This window comes from Theropithecus gelada, chromosome 16 (genome assembly GCF_003255815.1).
Source record: "Theropithecus gelada isolate Dixy chromosome 16, Tgel_1.0, whole genome shotgun sequence".
NCBI classification, from domain to species: domain Eukaryota; kingdom Metazoa; phylum Chordata; class Mammalia; order Primates; family Cercopithecidae; genus Theropithecus; species Theropithecus gelada.
Genome location: NC_037684.1, coordinates 14,143,503 through 14,163,853, shown reverse-complemented (window position 1 = coordinate 14,163,853; position 20,351 = coordinate 14,143,503). Strand labels below are relative to the sequence as shown.

Genomic DNA, 20,351 nt, shown 5'->3' with positions numbered 1-20,351 from the left:
TTCGTTTGTTCCCTACTATTTTATGACAGGCCCTCACAGGTCCTAGAATTTTTAAGAACCAAGTTTAATTTTTCTGTGGGGCAAGGGAAGTGGTGGTAAGGGAATGACTGTATTTCCACTAGCATATTATGCCTGCATTTCTTGCTTCAGATTGTGAAAGTCACCATGGATATCCATTTGAATGAAATGGCTGGAGACATCTTGGTTTTTCTGACTGGTGAGCATTAGTATCAAGTTAAAAAACTTACTATTTGTAAGTAAGGAATGTGACACCCAGTAGAGTGCTACCTTTGTTGGGAATTCTGTGCCCTTCTCAAATGTTGCCCTAGCTTTTTTTGATTATCTGAATAATTTTAGGTAAAAGATATATAAAAATTGTAGGCTAGCTGCCAAAGAGAATTACATATATGTATGTCAAAGACATAATAGTATATACATATTTTATGTCAAAGGCATAGTAGTGTGTGTGTATAGTGTATATATATACACACACCCCCCCACGTATATATGTCAAATGTCAAAGACATCAGGCTCATTAGTAAATATATGTAAAACACACTGACCTTTTAATTGAAAGAAATTAAATAGTGAAATATTGTTTTTATTGGTCTGTCTTAGATAGAAATGTAACCTGACTAAACAGACCTGGGTTAATTCCATTATTTCAAAGGACATCTCACCAGGTTCTTCTTTGGGTGGTGGCATTGTGGCCTTATGTGTGATAACAGCACATAAAGTGTAAAATCTATGTATCATAGACAAGCATGTGGCATTTTTGGAGATCCAAAATAAAATAGTTAAATCCTAAACTAGTAGTGTAACTTTTTAAGTAGCAGCACCCTCCTAATAGGAATTAGTAGTTTCCTTGTTTACTTTTTTCCTCTGCCTTGTACTAATGTCAGAAGTGAGGGATTGTAACAATCTTTGCCTTTTGGAGATTACTTATTTTGAAATTTACCCAAATGCAATAGCACCTGGACTAGCTTTTCCCCTTTGTTAACAATTTAGTGAGTCTTCTCAAATACTGTGTTAACAGGGTGAAAAACTTGAAGATGATAAATATTTTTATTCCTTTAGAGATTTAAGTTCCTTAGAAACTGATATTTCTTCTACTTCAGATTTTTTGGTTGAAATATGTTACAGCTTAGGTGTTCATCTCTTTTACTTTAAATGAGAGATTTACAATAATTTCTAGGCAAAATTAATTTTAATATTGACATTTTCTTTATTATTAAATTAATTTTTCTGTTCAGTTGCTGAATTTTTTTTTTTCTTTCTGTTTTAGGCCAGTTTGAAATCGAAAAAAGTTGTGAGTTACTTTTTCAGATGGCAGAGTCTGTTGATTATGATTACGATGTTCAAGATACCACCCTCGATGGCTTGTTAATATTGCCATGTTATGGATCTATGACAACAGGTAATTTCTCATTAGAATAGAAAATTTGATTTTTTAAAAAAACTTTTTATTGAATAATCAGGTTTACAGAAAAGCACTCAGGTCTTAAGTGGTTAGGTTAAGTTTCACAAACCAACCTCACCTTTGTAACCCACATCTAGATCGTGAAACAAATCAATGAGAACCAGCATTCCTTGAGGGAAGTGATTTTTGCCTGAAGTCTTTTTACATTTCACTTTTTCGAGAGCCTTGGATATCCCCCTTATTATCGTTAAGAGTATTGTTTCTCCTAGCAAAACAAAACTATTGGTGAGAATTCTTTGAAATGAGGACAGTAGTTTCTTGCTGGTATTACTGTAAGTCAAACCTAATTTGCCATTGCTGCAGAATTTTTAGAAATTGTATATATCCAGGTATATCTAAGTCTAAACACAGTGGATTGTTTTCCTTTTTTTTTTTTGTAACCGAGTCTCGTTCTTGTCACCCAGGCTGGAGTGCAGTGGTGCAATCTCAGCCCACTGCAACCGCCACCTCCTGGGTTCAAGCGATTCTCCTTCTTCAGTCTCCCAAGTAGCTGGGATTGCAGGTGCTTGCCACTATGCCTTGCTAAATTTTTTTTGTTTTTTAATAGAGATGGGGTTTTGCCATGTTGGCCAGGCTGGTCTCAAACTCGTGACCTCAGGTCATCTGCCTGTCTTGGCCTCCCAAATTGCTGGGATTACAGATGTGAGCCACCATGCCCAGCTGTGGATCATTTTCCTTTTAAAGTAGCCATGCCTTAGTCTGCTTTTCAAGCATGATCCTGTTCTTTGGTGAATTCCAAGAGAAGATACAAACTCTTGATTTGACATTTTGGTCATAGTAAATACTGTTGAATGAGGTTTAGAATTTGTTTTGTAAAACTTTTATTATGGAATTTAACTTGTAAAATTAAAGGGAAATTAACCTTAGCCTCCTATTTGGAGTTGGAATTAGCATTTGAATGTTTTTATATTTTACGTGTATGTGTATTAACAGCTTTTGTTGATTGGGTGATTCTTATCCCTATATTAACAAAGTTTTGGAATATATGTGTCAATAAAGAACATAGTTGTGTTATTTTGGAAATCTCTTTTATGATGATATTAGCTCCTTTCTATTGAAGAATAGATACCTATTTTAGATTTTTACATCTTCAGGGAAATTCTTAGGCTCATTGTTTCAGGTTCTCATTGTTTTCTCAAGATTTGGTTCACCAATGCTTTTATAATTTACTTTGTAACTGATAAAAAACCCATTATGTTTGGTTTGTTGTTAACCATTAACTAAATATATACATAGACATATGTTTTTCTGTACAGAGTAAATAATTTCATCTTTCTTACTGCCACATTGAAAATAATGTTCTGGATCTTCTGTTGCCTCCGTTTTTTTTTTTGTTTGTTTTTTTGAGATGGAGTCTCGCTCTATCACCCAGGCTGGAGTGCAGTGGTGCGATCTTGGCTCACTGCAACCTCTGCCTCCCGGATTCAAGCAATTCATAGAGACGGGATGTCACCGTGTTAGCCAGGATGGTCTTGATATCCTGACCTCGAGATCCTCCTGCCTCGGTCTTCCAAAGTGCTGGGATTACAGGCGTGAGCCACCGCACCTGGCCTAAAAACATGACTTTTAGTGAAAAATTGAGTTTTTCGAAACTTGAGTGTGACACATGCATGTTTTAAATTGGTATTTTCTTTTTATATATACTTTAGATCAACAGAGGAGAATATTTTTGCCACCTCCACCTGGAATTAGAAAATGTGTCATATCCACCAATATTTCTGCAACATCTTTGACAATAGATGGAATCAGGTATAACTTTTGAACTTTCTCTTAAAGTCAAGGAAACCTATCGTTACTAAACATTAGCTAAACATTACTGAGTTTGCTTTTCTGTGCCCTCCACTAATTCCCTTCTCTCCTACTTTTTAATGTTCTTAACATGTAATCACCTATTTTGTTTTGTAATTGATTGCTTTGAGCAGGAAATGGAGTAGGCGGTACATACTATATTCCTATTCACCCTTTTTTTTTTAGAGACAGGTTCTCATTGTGTTGCTAAGGCTGGAGTATAGTGACTATTCACAGGCATGCAGTCATAGCACATTACAGCCTTGAAGGGAGATCAACCAATCCTCCCGCCTCAGCCTCGTGGGTAGCTGGGACTACAGGCATGTGTCACCATACTTGGCTGTTCACACTTTTTAACTGCTTGGCAACTTGAAGCTTCCTCTTTTCAATTTTAAGATTATGTAGATTGTGTATAATGCTTAATGGGTTTCACTAAATAGGAAGCCAAACCTATTTTTCTGTACTCCCATTATAAGCATATATCTTAGATGATTTGATATTTCCTTCTACCTTGTAGCCTCACTTGGTAGAGTTAGTTGTATATCCAGTGTTTATCTGGAGGTATTGTCTCTGACTTTTTATCTTTTTGTGAAAATTAACTATGATTCAGGTCCCTTATCTTTTCTGGATGTAGTAAATAGTGCTATCAAATTTTTGAGTAAATTTAGTAAGGGAACACTAAGAAATTTTAAGTCTGGACTGATAACTAATGCAAAGTTCTTTAAGACTGGGTTATTTATCATTTACCCAATATATTTTATGTCTTTAGCTAAGTCTGATTGTCTGCCTAAGGAAGGCTGAACCTGAATCTCAGAGATCCTGTGTGTTTCTTCTGGGTAAAATGATCACCCAGGTCTGAGAGGAAGTCTTAATTTACTCTGCTTTTCTTTGTTACTTTAAAAATCACGCTAAGGGGTTAAGGGAGTGCTCTCCTGGGTAAATTAACCTCTGTAGTTTTCTGTTTCCTACACAGGCAAAAGCCATTAAATAACAAGATTCAGAATGTTGTCTTGTTACTGCTATCCTGCCTTGGTTCCTTACCTGACTTGTTCACCATTTAATTGGCTTAGAATGGCATGTTAAAGGCTAGTTGAAATTAGATTCTGAATCTGTTAAAATGGTCTGAAACTGACTTTCAAGTTTGTGTATTTTTTTTATTGAGGCAAAATTCACATAAAATTAATAATTTAAAAATGAACAATTAAGTAATACTTAGTACATTTACAGTATTGTGCAACCACTGCTTCTACTTAGTTCTAAAATATTTCAACACCTCAAAATAAGACCCCATATCCATTAAGCACATACTCCACATTCCTCTCTCGACCCCAGCCCTTGGCAACTACCAGTCTTACTTTTTGTTTGTATGTGTTTTCTTTTTTTAAAAAATTCTTTAGATGTGTCAGCAGGAAGCAGTATGTATTTTCTGTTCTGAATATTTCATACAAATAGAATCATATAATATGTGGCCTTCTGTGTTTGCTTTCTTTCCCTTAGCATAATATTTTTGAGGTTTGTCAACATTGTAGCATCTATCTGTACTTCATTCTTTTTTGTGGCTGAATAATATTGCATAGTGTGAGTGTGTGTGTGTGTATGTATATATATTCAATTGTGTGTGTATATATACTGCATACATATATGCAAAGCATTTTGTTCATCCCTTCATCCATTAATGAATGGTTAATGGACATTTAGGTTGTTTTTACCTTATGGCTATGATTCATAGTGCTAATATGAACATTGGTCTATAAGTATTTGTTTGAGTACTTGTTCTCAGTTCTTTTTGGTGTATACTTAGAAACAGAGTTGCTGGATCATATGGTCATTTTGTGTTTAACTTTTTGAGGACCCCTGAACAATTTTCCACCTTGGCTGAACTGTTTTACATTCCCATCAGCAACATATGAGGGTTCCAATTTCTTGACTTTCAAGTTTTACACGTAACATAAAAGGCATTGTGTACTTGCTAGTTTGCTAGAAAAGGAGAAACCAAAGCGGTTAAAAATTAACAAGTCTTCTTTTATTTTCCAGAAACTTAACTTGCTTTGATTCTTCTTAGATATGTGGTAGATGGTGGCTTTGTGAAGCAGTTAAATCACAACCCCAGATTAGGGTTGGACATCCTGGAGGTGGTTCCAATTTCAAAGTAAGTCTCTATGTCAAATCTTTTTATTCAAAGAACAACTGATTAGGTAATTTCTAGCTGGTTTGGGGAGAAAAAGTAAATTACCTGAGAAACCCACAGAATGTTTTGGAGACTTTTTGCGTTATTTTCCTTCTGTAGGAGCGAGGCATTACAGCGAAGTGGCCGAGCTGGCAGGACTTCTTCAGGAAAATGCTTTCGGATCTATAGTAAAGATTTTTGGAACCAGTGTATGCCTGACCATGTGATCCCTGAAATTAAGAGAACTAGTTTGACATCTGTAGTTCTGACCTTAAAGTGCCTTGCCATACACGATGTCATAAGGTATGTAGACAACTAGAAAAAAAAAGAAAAACTTGTTAGCATAGAGCCAAGTTATTGGCTCAAAAATTATTTTGAAATATTTGACTCATACATCCCTGAGAGTTTAGGCTAACCTCTTTTAGAGGTTGGTTTTTATATTGGTTGCTTTTCTTTTTTTTTTTTGAGATGGAGTCTTGTTCCGTCGCCCAGGCTGGAAAGCAGTGGAATGATTACCACTCACTGCAACCTCCGCCTCCTGGGTTCAAGCAATTCTCTTGTCTCAGCCTCCTGAGTAGCTGGGACTACAGGTACTGGCCACCATGCCTAGCTGATTTTTGTATTTTTAGTAGAGACGGAGTTTCACCTTGTTGGTCAGGCTGGTCTCGAACTCCTGACCTCAGGTGATCCACCTGCCTTGGCCTCCCAAAATGCTGGGATTACACAGGCCACTGTGCCTTGTCCTGTTGGTTGCTTTTCAATTAAACTAACACAGAAGACTTCCTTGCATTGCTTTAGTAGGATCTCTTGCTCATGATTAACCTTGGCTTAATGGTGGCGTTGGGGGGTTGTGCTGATGTTTATTTGGATCACTTAATGACCACTGTTTATTTGTAATGAAAGGTATATAATGAGTTGGGCATAATGGCTTATGCCTGTAATCCCAACACTGTGGGTGGCCAAAGTGGGAAGGTTGCTTGAGCCTGGGAGTTCGAGATGAGCCTGGGCAACATAGTGAGACCTTGTCTCTACAATTAAAAGAAAAAAGAAAAAGTCTGATATGGTGCATGTTTGAGTCCCAGATATTTGGAAGCTGAGATGGGAAGATCGCTGGAGCCTGGGAGGTAGAGGCTGCAGTGAGCCATGATTGCACCAGCGCACTCCAGCCTGGGCAACAGAGTGAGACCCTGTTTCAAAAGAAAGGGGCTGGGTGCGGTGGCTCACATCCGTAATCCCAGCATTTTGGGAGGCCAAGGTAGGAGGATCCCTTGAGGCCAGGAGTTTGAGACCTGCCTGGCCATCCTGGTGAAACCCTGTAGCTACTGAAAATGCAAAAATTAGCTGAGTTTGGTGACATGTGATTGTAGTCCCAGCTACTCCAGAGGCTGAAGCACGAGAATCACTTGAACCCAGGAGGCAGAGGTTGCAGTGTGCCAAGATCACGCCACTGCACTCCAGCCTGGTCAACAGAGTGAGATTATGTCTCAAAAAAAAAAAAAAAGGGTATACGTTGGAAAGTGGAGTGTTTTTTTTGTATGGCCAGCATTATACTATATACCATGAAAGACAGAGTAATACTCTGTAGTTTTTTGCTTTCACTAAGCTTAAGCTTAAGTTATATTAGAGAAATAAGGTACAGACATGTGAAATGAAGGATAGAATAACAGTTCTATCCTTTAGAACAGTTAAATTAGCCAAATGTTAAACAATATAATTTATTGGTATAGGATAGAATATTGTTGTAGATTGAAATTTCTATCATACATGGTAGAGGAATTAGTGGAGGAAAGTGCTATCTTGTTCTTTATTTTGTTCTTAATTCCCTTGGAATTTAAAAGTGTTCAGGAATTTTGGGGGAGGATAACTGTGCAGTTTTTAAATTCGTAGTAAGTGATTATTAGGTGCATCCAAATATGTATTGTAGGCCAGGTGTGGTGGCTCATGCCCGTAATCCCAGCACTTTGGGAGGCTGAGATGGGTTGATCACCTGAGGTCAGGAGTTCAAGGCCACCCTGGACAACATGGTGAAACCCCATCTCTACTAAAAATACAAAATTAGCCAGGATGGTGGCGCTCGTCTGTAATCCCAGTTACTTGGAAGGCTGAGGCAGGAGAATTACTTGAACCCGCTAGGCAGAGGTTGCAGTGAGCCGAGATTGCGCTCCAGCCTGGGCAACAAGAGCGCAACTCTGCCTCCAAAAATGAAAAACAAAAAAACTCCAAAACCCACAAATACTCATTGTATACTCTTGGAAAGCCAATTTGCCAATTTCAAAATGTTTTGATAGTTACCATTAGACTAGAGATTTTCTGAATGAGAATATGTAGATACTAGAAAGAGAAAAGCATGTAATACATGAAATTCTGACTGTAACAATAAATTATACCAGTGAAAAGAAGGAAAGAGCCATTTAAAGAAATCCACATAGCCAAACAGAAAACTTTCAGATGAACCTAGATTTTAAAATAATGTCTTGATTTTTTTCATTTGGGGAAAAAGGTCTATTTTTGGAAATAGTTGCTCAATAAGCTTAATATTGACTCCTAGTATATTCACAAAGGATAGCAGAGCAGCCTCTAACCAAGAATGAGTATATATTAGAAAAATAGGAACAGTAATTAATATCATCTGCACTGAATTATTTTTCCATCTTAAGTCTTAAAACCTATGTGTACTAAAAATCGCAAAATTTTGTTTCAAAATGCTTGAAACAAAAACCAAACAGGCTTCCTTTTTAAAAAGTATAAAGAATAAGGAGAGGTAGACCCAGTGTTTGGGATAGATGGTATAGTATTCACAGATGACAGAAAGAAAATGGAGCTTCTCAGTTATTATTTTGCTTTCCCTTTCTCTTCCATCAGGAAGAATGATTTTAAAACTGAAAATGCAAGAACAGATCTGAATAAGAAGGAATTGATGACAAAGATGGATTAGGAAATAATGAGGGAAAACCCAACCACCATAAATGATTTTGTCTTGAGCATTTAGACATTATTTCTGTGGTGCTAAAAGTACTTGCAGATTTAGTGTCAGAGTCGTAGGTCATCTGTGAGAAATTATGCAGAATAGGTTATCAGAAAATGGTGAGAAAGGCAAATGTCTTGATTTTTTTCATTTAGTAAAAAGGGCGGGTTCTGGAAACAACTACCCAGTAAGCTTGACATTGATTATTAGGGAACTCTATTACTTATATAAACTTATTGAGAATGGTTTAAGGAAATTTAACAATGATTAATGAGTATGAATTTTAAAAGTTCACAATGAATATGTTATTTTTTGTTGTTGTGTTTGGTTTTGGTTTTCTGAGACAGGATCTCACTCTGTCACCCAGGCTGGAGAGCAGTAGTGCAATCTCAGCTCACTGTAACCTCTGCCTCCCAGGTTCAAGCGATTCTCATGTCTCAGCCTTCTGAGTGACTGGGATTACCTGCGTGTTCCACCATGCCTGGCCGAATATGTCATTATAAGCCATTTCCTTTTCAGGACCATCCACATAATGGGTGCTCCACAAGAATTTATTGAAAGTTAACCTAATGTCTTTTATTTTCAGCACAGTACTTAACAATACTGCATTTGATATCTTTGTGAATAAAAAAGTCATCTGTAGATGACAGTACTGCTGATTATAGTTGCCAAATAGCCCACTCTAAAAAAGTATTAATTAATTGCTTAGTGTAGACTAGGTGAAGGTTTTACTAGTATTGTGCTGGACTTAGTTTTTTCTTGATAAACATTTTTAATAATGATATTGAATAAAAATATTGAAGTCATGATTACTTTTTCTGGAAAATATCTTAATATCTAATAGGTAGATTATTACAACCAAGCTTTATTTTATTTTTTTATTTTATTGTACTTTAAGTTCTAGGGTACATGTGCACAACGTGCAGGTTTGTTACATATGTATACATGTGCCATGTTGGTGTGCTGCACCCATTAACTCGTCATTTACATTAGGTATATCTCCTAATGCTATCCCTCCCCACTCTCCCCACCGACAACAGGCCCCAGTGTGTGATGTTCCCCTTCCTGGGTCCAAGTGTTCTCATTGTTCAATTCCTACCTATGAGTGAGAACATGTGGTGTTTGGTTTTTTGTCCTTGTGATATAGTTTGCTGAGAATGATGGTTTCCAGCTTCATCCATGTTCCTGCAAAAGACATGAACTCATCATTTTTTATGGCTGCATAGTATTCCGTGGTGTATATGTGCCAATTTTCTTAATCCAGTCTATCATTGTTGGATGTTTGGGTTGATTCCAAGTCTTTGCTATTGTGAATAATGCCGCAATAAACATACGTGTGCATGTGTCTTTATAGCAGCATGATTTATAATCCTTTGAGTATGCACCCAGTAATGGGATGGCTGGGTCAAATGGTTTTTCTAGTTCTAGATCCCTGAGGAATTGTCACACTGTCTTCCACAATGGTTGAACAAGTTTACAGTCCCTCCAACAGTGTAAAAGTGTTCCTATTTCTCCACATCCTCTCCAGCACCTGGTGTTTCCTGACTTTTTAATGATCACCATTCTAACTGGTGTGAGATGGTATCTCATTGTGGTTTTGATTTGTATTTCTCTGATAGCCGGTGATGATGAGCATTTTTTCATGTGTCTGTTGGCTGCATAAATGTCTTCTTTTGAAAAGTGTCTGTTCATATCCTTCGCCCACTTGTTGATGGGGTTGTTTGTTTTTTTCTTGTAAATTTGTTTGAGTTCTTTGTAGATTCTGAATATTAGCCCTTTGTCAGATGAGTAGATTGCAAAAATTTTCTCCCATTCTGTAGGTTGCCTGTTCACTCTGATGGTAGTTTCTTTTGCTGTATAGAAGCTCTTTAGTTTAATTAGATCCCATTTGTCAATTTTGGCTTTTGTTGCCATTGCTTTTGGTGTCTTAGACATGAAGTCCTTGCCCATGCCTATGTCCTGAGTGGTATTGCCTAGGTTTTCTTCTAGGGTTTCAGGGTTTTTATGGTTTTCGGTCTAACATTTAAGTCTTTAATCCATCTTGAATTAATTTTTGTATAAGGTGTAAGGAAGGGATCCAGTTTCAGCTTCCTACATATGGCTAGCCAGTTCTCCCAAAACCGTTTATTAAATAGGGAATCCTTTCCCCATTTCTTGTTTTTCTCAGGTTTGTCAAAGATCAGATGGTTGTAGATGTATGGTATTATTTCTGAGGGCTGTGTTCTGTTCCATCGGTCTATATCTCTGTTTTGGTACCAGCACCATGCTGTTTTGGTTACTGTAGCTTTGTAGTATAGTTTGAAGTCAGGTAATGTGTTGCCAGCTTTGTTCTTTTGGCTTAGGATTGACTTGGCAATGAGGACTCTTTTGGTTCCATATGAACTTTAATTTTTTCCAATTCTGTGAAGAATGTCATTGGTAGCTTGATGGGGATGGCATTGAATCTATAAATTACCTTGGGCAGTGTGGCCATTTTCATGATATTGATTCTTCCTATCCATGAGCATGGAATGTTCTTCCATTTGTTTGTATCCTCTTTTATTTTGTTGAGCAGTGGTTTGTAGTTCTCCTTGAAGAGGTCCTTCACCATCCCTTGTAAGTTGGATTCCTAGGTATTTTATTCTCTTTGAAGCAATTATGAATGGGAGTTCACTCATGATTTGGTTCTGTGTTTGTCTGTTATTGGTGTATAAGAATGCTTGTGATTTTTGCACATTGATTTTGTATCCTGAGACTTTGCTGAAGTTGCTTATCAGCTTAAGGAGATTTTGGGCTGAGACGATGGGGTTTTCTAGATACACAATCGTGTCATCTGCAAACAGGGACAATTTGACTTCCTCTTTTCCTAATTGAATTCCCTTTATTTCTTTCTCCTGCCTGATTGTCCTGGCCAGAACTGCCAACACTATGTTGAATAGGAGTGGTGAGAGAGGGCATCCCTGTCTTGTGCCAATTTTCAAAGGGAATGCTTCCATTTTTTGCCCATTCAGTATGATATTGGCTGTGGGTTTGTCATAAATAGCTCTTATTATTTTGAGATACGTCCCATTAATACCTAATTTATTGAGAGTTTTTAGCATGAAGGGCTGTTGAATTTTGTCAAAGGCCTTTTCTGCATCTGTTGAGATAATCATGTGGTTTTTGTCATTGGTTCTGTTTATATGCTGGATTACGTTTATTGATTTGCGTATGTTGAACCAGCCTGGCATCACAGGGATGAAGCCCACTTGATCGTGGTAGATAAGCTTTTTGATGTGTTGCTGGATTCAGTTTGCCAGTATTTTATTGAGGATTTTTGCATCGATGTTCATCAGGGATATTGGTCTAAAATTCTCTTTTTTTGTTGTGTCTCTCCCAGGCTTTGGTATCAGGATGATGCTGGCCTCATAAAATGAGTTAGGGAGGATTCCCTCTTTTTCTATTGATTGCAGTAGTTTGAGAAGGAATGGTACCAGCTCCTCCTTGTACCTCTGGTAGAATTCAGCTGTGAATCTATCTGGTCCTGGACTTTTTTTGGTTGGTAGGCTGTTAATTATTGCGTCAATTTCAGAGCCTGTTATTGGTCTATTCAGAGATTCACCTTCTTCCTGGATTAGTCTTGGGAAGGGTGTGTGTGTCGAGGAATTTATCCATTTCTTCTAGATTTTCTAGTTTATTTGCGTAAAGGTGTTTATAGTGTTCTCTGATGGTAGTTTGTATTTCTGTGGGATTGGTGGTGTTATCCCCTTTATCATTTTTTATTGCATCTATTTGATTCTTCTCTCTTTTCTTCTTTATTAGTCTTGCTAGTGGTCTATCAATTTTGTTGATCTTTTCAAAAAACCAGCTCCTGGATTCAGTGGTTTTTTTGGAGGGTTTTTTGTGTCTCTATCTCCTTCAGTTCTGCTCTGATCTTAGTTATTTCTTGCTTTCTGCTAGCTTTTGAAAGTGTTTGCTCTTGCTTCTCTAGTTCTTTTAATTGTGATGTTAGGGTGTCAATTTTAGATCTTTCCTGCTTTCTCTTGTGGGCATTTAGTGCTATAAATTTCCCTCTACACACTGCTTTAAATGTGTCCCAGAGATTCTGGTATATTGTGTCTTTGTTCTCATTGGTTTCAAAGAACGTCTTTATTTCTGCCTTCATTTCGTTGTTTACCCAGTAGTCATTCAGGAGCAGGTAAAACTAAACTTTAAAATGACTAACAGATTAGAACCATGGGCAAAATCAACAAGGTATACATTTGAAAGGATATATTTTATATCCTGTGTTTGGGATGTACAATAGCAAATACATGTGGTAGAGATCTGAAATTATCAGATCATCACAAACTTAATATGAACTTATAGCTATGGCTCTGTTTAAAAAATTTGTTTTAGGCCGGGTGCGGTGGCTCACGCCTGTAATCCCAGCACTTCGGGAGGCTGGGCGGGCAGATCATGAGGTCAGGAGATTGAGACCATCCTGGCTAACATGGTGAAACCCTGTCTCTACTAAAAATACAAAAAATTAGCTGGGTGTGGTGACAGGCACCTGTAGTCCCAGCTACTCAGGAGGCTGAGGCAGGAGAATGGCGTGAACCTAGGAGGCGGAGCTTGCAATGAGCCCAGATTACACCACTGCACTCCAACCTGGGCAACAGAGTGAGACTCCGTCTCAAAAAAAAAAATTAAATTTAATTTAAAAAGTATTTTGAGGCCGGGTGTGGTGGCTCACGCCTGTAATCCTAGCACTTTGGGAGGCCAAGGTGGGCGGATTGCTTAAGCACTGGAGTTCAAGACCAGCCTGGGCAACACGGCGAAACCCTGTCTCTACTAAAATACAAAAAATTAGCCAGGCGTGGTGGTATGTGCCTGTAGTCCTAGCTACTCGGGAGGCTGAGGCAGGAGAATTGCTTGAAACTGGGAGATGGAGGTTGCAGTGCGCAGAGATCGTGCCATCGCACTCCAGCCTGGGCAACAGAGTGAGTCTCCATCTCCAAAAAGAAAAAAGCATTTTAAGGTACTATTGAACAATTTATAATTTTCAGCCACTTTCAATTAATATTTCTCTACTATTTTTATAAAAGTTTGGAAAAAAATTATGGAGTACAGAAAAGAGTACACTTGACATTGGCTGTGAAGGATGGGTGGGGCAGGATTAGGATAAGTAGGGAGACTGGTGAGAGTATTTCAGCTAAGGGGAGTCAAAAAGAATCACTTCTTGAAGTAGAGGAGTGTGATTCAGAAAAAAATTATTTCCTCTTTTGCTGAATGCTGATCATGATCATAGAATTTTTTTTTAGAAAAAGATGACTTGAAAAATAGAAATAAAACCTTTTAAAGAAATTTTCGTCATATCTATATAAAATCCTACCATGTTCAAGGAATGCCTCTCACTTCATATCTTATTTAAACACACAGGTTTCCCTATTTGGATCCACCTAATGAGAGACTTATTTTAGAAGCTCTTAAACAACTTTACCAGTGTGATGCTATTGACAGGTAAAAAAAAAGAAAAAAAGAAAAACGCATAACCAAAACAGATATTGATCTCTTTTTAAACAGGGCTCTAAATACCTCTCTCTATCAGTAGAAAATAATTTGTTTACATTGAATGGATTGTTTTACTTGAAGTTAGAATTTGTCGTTAGTCTTTCATCACAATTCTGATTGAAAAACTAGCCTGGCGCGGTGGCTCACGCCTGTAATCCCAGCACTTTGGGAGGCTGAGGTGGGTGGATCATGAGGTCAGGAGATTGAGACCATCCTGGCTAACATGGTAAAGTCCTGTCTCTACTAAAAATACAAAAACAGTATTAGCTGGGTATGGTTGCGGGCGCCTGTAGTCCCAGCTACTTGGGAGGCTGAGGCGGGAGAATGGCGTGAACCTGGGAGGCGGAGCTTGCAGTGAGCCAAGATCGTGCCACTGCACTCCAGCCTGGGTGGCAGAGCGAGACTTCGTCTAAAAAAAACAAAAAAAGAGAGAGAAAAACTACAAGATAAAACCCCTTTTGTTTAATAAATATTGGTATTGTTTAACAAGTAATTTCTGAGTACCATTTTAGTGCCAGGCATTATGCTAGATACATAAAAATGATAAAGGAGCCAGAGTCCTTGTTTTTATGTTTGTGTGATGGGGTAAAGTTTGATATTAATAATTATTATTCTCTTGGATGTGTGTGGTGGCTCACGCCTGTAATTCCAGCACTTTGGGAGGACAAGGCGGGCAGATTGCTTGAGTACAGTTGTTTGAGACCAGTCTGGGAAATAGCAAAACCCATCTCCACTGAAAATACAAAAATCAGACGGTCGTGGTGGCACACACCAGTAGTTCCAGCTACTCAGGAAGCTGAGGTGGGAGGATCACTTGAGCTTCAGAGGTGGGGGTTGCAGTGAGTTGAGGAGATTGCGCCATTGCACTCCAGCCTGAGGGACAGAGCAAGACCTTGTCTCCAAAAAAAAAAGTAAAATAAAATAAAAATACAATTATTATTCTGTCATGTCTTCAAAGACATTTTCTTTCTTTTTTTTTTTTTTTTGAGACAGAGTTTTGCTCTTGTTGTCCAGGCTGGCCTGGAGTACAATGGTGCAATCTCAGCTCACTGCAGTCTCCGCCTCCCAGGTTCAAGCAATTCTTCTGCCTCAGCTCCCAAGGAGCTGGGGTTATAAGCATGTACCACCATGCCCTGGTAATTTTTTTATATTTTGGTAGAGACAGGGTTTCACCATATTGGTCAGGCTGGTCTCGAACTCCTGACCTCAAGTGATCCACCTACCTCAGCCTCCCAAAGTGCTGGGATTACCGGTGTCAGCCACCGCACTGGGCCCCTCTATGCTTTTGTAACATGTTTGTATCTTTTATTTTATTCGTTTATTCTGCCTCATTGCTTACTGGATGTATTATAACTTTTGACAGTAGGGATTTATCTTCGTGTTTCTCTTAGCAGTAACCACAGTATTTAATTTTTTTTGGTTTTTTTTTTTTTTCGTTTGTTTTTTGTTTTTTGAGATGGAGTCTGGCTTTGTCATTCAGGCTGGAGTGCAGGGGCATGATCTCAGCTCACTGCAACTCCTGCCTCCCAGGTTTGAGTGATTCTCCTGCCTCAGCCTCCCAAGTAGCAGGGACTACAAGTGCATGCCACCACACCCAGCTAATTTTTGTGTTTTTAATAGAAATGGGGTTTTGCCATGTTGGCCAGGCTGGTCTTGAACTCCTGACCTCAGGTGATCCACCTGCCTCAGCTTCCCAAAGTGCTAGGATTATAGGCATGAGCCACCACGGTTGGCCTAATTTTCTTGAATTGAACTTCTGGAGGTGATTGGAGGTAATGTAAATTATATTTGATTTATTCTGAATGATGAATGTTACATTTGAACTCTCCCAATGTAGAAAGACTTAAAAACTTTTTCTTTGTATTAAGGAGTGGCCATGTCACCAGATTGGGTTTGTCTATGGTGGAGTTTCCTTTGCCTCCACATCTGACATGTGCGGTAATAAAAGCTGCTTCCCTGGATTGTGAAGATCTACTACTTCCAATAGCAGCAATGTTGTCTGTGGAAAACGTCTTCATTAGACCTGGTAAGATGTTTATTTTAAGTTGTGTTTTTTAAAATTAATAAACTTGGCCGGGCACGGTGGCTCACGCCTGTAATCCCAGCACTTTGGGAGGGCAAGGAGGGTGGATTGCTTGAGGTCAGGAGTTGGAAGACCAGCATGACCAACATGGTGAAACCCTGTCTCTACTAAAAAAGGAAAAATACAATTAAAAAAATTACTAGAGTTAATTTTTTTTTTTTTTAATTTTTTTTTTTTTTTGAGACGGAGTCTCGCTCTGCTGCCCAGGCTGGAGTACAGTGGCTGGATCTCAGCTCACTGCAAGCTCCGCCTCCCGGGTTTACACCATTCTCCTGTCTTAGCCTCCCGAGTAGCTGGGACTACAGGCGCCCGCCACCTCGCCCGGCTAGTTTTTTGTATTTTTAGTAGAGACGGGGTTTCACTGTGTTAGCCAGGATGGTCTCGATCTCCTGACCTCATGATCCGCCTGTCTCGGCCTCCCAAAGTGCTGGGATTACAGGCTTGAGCCACCGCGCCCGGCCTTGGAGTTTATTTTTTAGAGAATTTTTAAGTTTACAGAAAAATTGAGTAGAAAGTACAGAGGGTTCACATTCATCCCCTCAACCTCCCACAGCAATTTATCCTATTAACAGCTTTCATTTGTATGACACATAAGTTGCAATTGGTGAGCCAATATTGACACATTATTATTAACTAAAGGGATCACTGTTTGTGCTATATGGTTTTAGCTGGGATTACAGGCATGTGCTGTTATGCCTGGCTAATTTTGTATTTTTAGTAAAGACGTAGTTTCTCCATGTTAGCCAGGCTGGTCTCGAACTCCTGACCTCAGGTGATCTGCCCACCTTGGCCTCCCAAAGTGCTGGGATTACAGGCATGAGCCAGCACGCCCAGCCGGGTTGTTTTCTTATTGTTAAGAGGTCTTTGCATATTTTAAATAGTTCTTTAACAGATATATCTTTTGTAAATATGTTCTCCCAGTCTGTGGTTTATCTTCTTTTTTTTTTTTTCCTCTCAGTCGCCCAGGCTGGAGTGCAGTGACGCGATCTCGGCTAACTGCAAGCTCCGCCTCCCGGGTTCATGCCATTCTCCTGCCTCAGCCTCCCAAGGAGCTGGGACTACAGGTGCCCACCGCCACGCCTGGCTAATTTTTTGCATTTTTAGTAGAGACGGGGTTTTACCGTGTTAGCCAGGATGGTCTCAATCTCCTGACCTCGTGATCTGCCCACCTCGGCCTCCTAAAGTGCTGGGATTACAGGCGTGAGCCACTGCGCCCAGCCTGGTTTATCTTCTAATTGTTTTGACATTGCCTTTTGCAGTGCAGAAGTTTTTATTTTCGATGAAGTATACCTTATCAATTATTTCTTTCATAGATTGTGTCTTTATTGTTGTTTCTAAAAAAGTCATTGTCATACCCAAAGTCATCTAGATTTTCTCTTCTATTGTCTTTTAGTATTTGGGTGTACAGTTGTTGCGGTACCATTTGTTCAAAACACTATCCTTTTTCTGTTGAAATGCCTTCACTTCTTTGTTAAATATCAGCTGACGGTGCTTATATGGGTCTGTTTCTGGGCTCTGTATCTTGTTCCATTTATCTGATTGTTCTTCCACCAATACCACACTGTTTTGGTTATTGGAGCTTTATAGTAACTCTTGAAGTTTTGTTCTTCCTCTTCAAAATTGTTTAGGCCATTCTGGGTCTTTTTCATATAAACTTCAGTCTATTGAAATTCACAAAATAACTTGCTGGGATTTTTTTTTTTTTTTGAGACAGAGTGTCTCTCTGTCGCCCAAGCTGGAGTGCAGTGGCCTGATCTGGGCTCACTGCAAGCTCCGCCTCCTGGGTTCATGCCATTCTCTCGCCTCAGCCTCCCGAGTAGCTGGAACTACAGGTGACCGCCACAACGCCTGGCTAAGTTTTTGTATTTTTAGTAGAGACAGGGTTTCACCGTGTTAGCCAGGATGGTCTCAATCTCCTGACCTTGTGATCCACCTGCCTTGGCCTCCCAAAGTGCTGGGATTACAGGCATGAGCCACTGCGCCCGGCCCTTGCTGGGATTTTAATTGGGATTGTGTTGTAATTAAGATAGATCAAGTTGGGCCAGGCGCGGTGGCTCGAGCCTGTAATCCCAGCACTTTGGGAAGCCGAGACGGGTGGATCATGAGGTCAGGAGATCGAGACCATCCTGGCTAACCCGGTGAAACCCCGTCTGTACTAAAAAACACAAAAAATTAGCTGGGCGAGGTGGCGGGCGCCTGTAGTCCCAGCTACTCGGGAGGCTGAGGCAGGAGAATGGCGTAAACCCAGGAGGCGGAGCTTGCAGTGAGCTGAGATCCGGCCACTGCACTCCAGCCTGGGCGACAGAGCGAGACTCCGTCTCAAAAAAAAAAAAAAAAAGATCAAGTTGCGAAGAAATGACATCTTGACAGTATTGTCTTCCTATCCATGTGCATGGAATATCTCTTCATTTATTTAGACTGCCAGTAATTCACTGAGCATTTGCTGAGGGTTTACCATGCCTTAGTCCTAGGACAGAAAACTAAGGATAAACAAGTTTTGTTGTTGTTGTTGTTTTTGAGACTGAGTTTCACTCTTGTTGCCCAGGCTGCAGTGCAATGGTGTGATCTCAACTCACTGCAACCTCCTCCTCCCAGGTTCAAGTGAGTCTCCTGCCTCAGCCTCCCAAGTGCTGGGATTACAGGCATGCGCCACCATGCCTGGCTAATTTTTGTATTTTTAGTAGAGATGGGGTTTCACCGTGTTGGTCAGGCTGGTCTCGAACTCCTGACCTCAGGCGATCCGCCCACCTCGGCCATGGGATTACAGGCATGAGCCACCATGCCCAGCCCGGATAAACAAGTTTTGTATTTTGTTATCCTTTAAGTTAGTTTTTTGGCACAAAGAATATATAATGTTCCTGGCCGAGGGTTAATTTCCTTTCATTAGTAAAGGAAGGTAGTGCTTTTATAGGACATTAGTAATATACTAATCTTTTTTTTTTTTTTTTTGTAGGATCAAAAGAAAAAGGTAGTTTAGCCCTTGCATCCTTAGAGAATTCTTTTGAAGTTTCCATGTCTTTAAACTTCTGCTTCTTTCTTTTCTTGGTGTGTCAGTATAGGACACAATTTAATTTGACATATGTTAGATTTGTTTTCATGCAGTGGGATAATTTTTTCTTTCAAGGAGCTTCCAAGTGAACAGGATACCTTGTCTGCAGGCAGACAATAGAATGTGTTAGCTCACTGGCTTTATCCCTTTGTAGGCTGGAAGTATCGGTTCCGGATTAATTTATTATTGCCATGATTATAATGGAGGATACATTTTTCTATAAAAATAATCAGTGTACTATTTCAAATAGATTGCAATCTTTTTTTTTTTTAATTTAAAACATTTTTAAATTTTATTGAGATAAGGTCTCACTGTGTTGCCCAGGCTAGAATGCAGTGGCCTGATCTTGGCTCATTGCAACCTCTGCCTCCCAGGCTCAAGTGATCCTCCCACCTCAGCCTCCCGAGCAGCTGGGACCACAGGTGCTTGCTACTATGCCTGGCTAATTTTTTGTATTTTTGTAGAGATGGGGTTTCACTCTGTTGCCCAGGCTGGTCTCGAACTCCTAAGCTCAAGTGACCCACCAGCCTTGGCCTTGTAAAGTGCTGGGATTACAGGCGTGAGCCGTTGCACCCAGCAGTTGCAGTCTGAAGTGTCAGAATTTTAATTCTAGTAATACTCCTAATTGCAATTTTTTGTTCTAACAAAATGCTGTGTAAAAATAAGTAATATTAACTGGTTTTCATGAGGTAGTATCGGAGCTAAAAATACTGGTGGGCACAGTGGTATCCCAGCTCCTTGGGAGACTGAGGTGGGATGATTGCTTGAGCCCACAAAATCAGGGCCAGCCTGGGCAACCCCATCTCTAATAAGAAATCAAAAAATAGGCCAGGTGTGCTGGCTCACACTTGTAATCCCAGCACTTTGGGAGGCTGAGGCAGGTGGATCACCTGAGGTCAGGAGTTTGAGACCAGCCTGGCTGACATGGTGAAACCCTGTCTCTACTAAAAATATAAAAAGTAGCCAGGCGTGGCGTGCACCTGTGTTCCCAGCTACTGGGGAGGCTGAGGCAGGAGAATTGCTTGAATCCAGGAGACGGAGGTTGCAGTGAGCCGAGATCATGGCACTGCACTCCAGCCTGGGTGACAGAGTGAGACTCCATCCCCAAAAAGAAAGAGAGAGAGGGGGAGAGAGAGAGAGAGAGAGAGAGAGAGACAGACAGACAGACAGACAGAGAGAGAGAGAGAGAGAGAGAGACAGAGAAACAGAGAAACAGAGAGAAGCTAAAATATTTCAAAATCTATTACAGAGTATTGAAGTATTGAGTGCAGGGTTCTGTCCAGCTCCACTACTACCTAATTATCTGAC

General features: G+C 39.7%; 1 protein-coding gene across 2 annotated transcripts in view; it reads left to right on the top strand.

Annotated features, from left to right (window-relative positions):
• The window catches only part of DHX40 (DEAH-box helicase 40), a 45,760-nt gene that overhangs the window by 8,177 nt on the left and 17,232 nt on the right, over window positions 1–20,351 (top strand). For both annotated transcript variants that reach the window (XM_025363356.1, XM_025363355.1), the window contains 7 exons: window positions 151–217; window positions 1,286–1,417; window positions 3,130–3,229; window positions 5,331–5,417; window positions 5,556–5,738; window positions 13,780–13,860; window positions 15,780–15,937. In XM_025363356.1, the coding sequence (XP_025219141.1) occupies window positions 151–217; window positions 1,286–1,417; window positions 3,130–3,229; window positions 5,331–5,417; window positions 5,556–5,738; window positions 13,780–13,860; window positions 15,780–15,937 (808 nt within the window). The remainder of the gene's footprint in view (window positions 1–150; window positions 218–1,285; window positions 1,418–3,129; window positions 3,230–5,330; window positions 5,418–5,555; window positions 5,739–13,779; window positions 13,861–15,779; window positions 15,938–20,351) is intronic.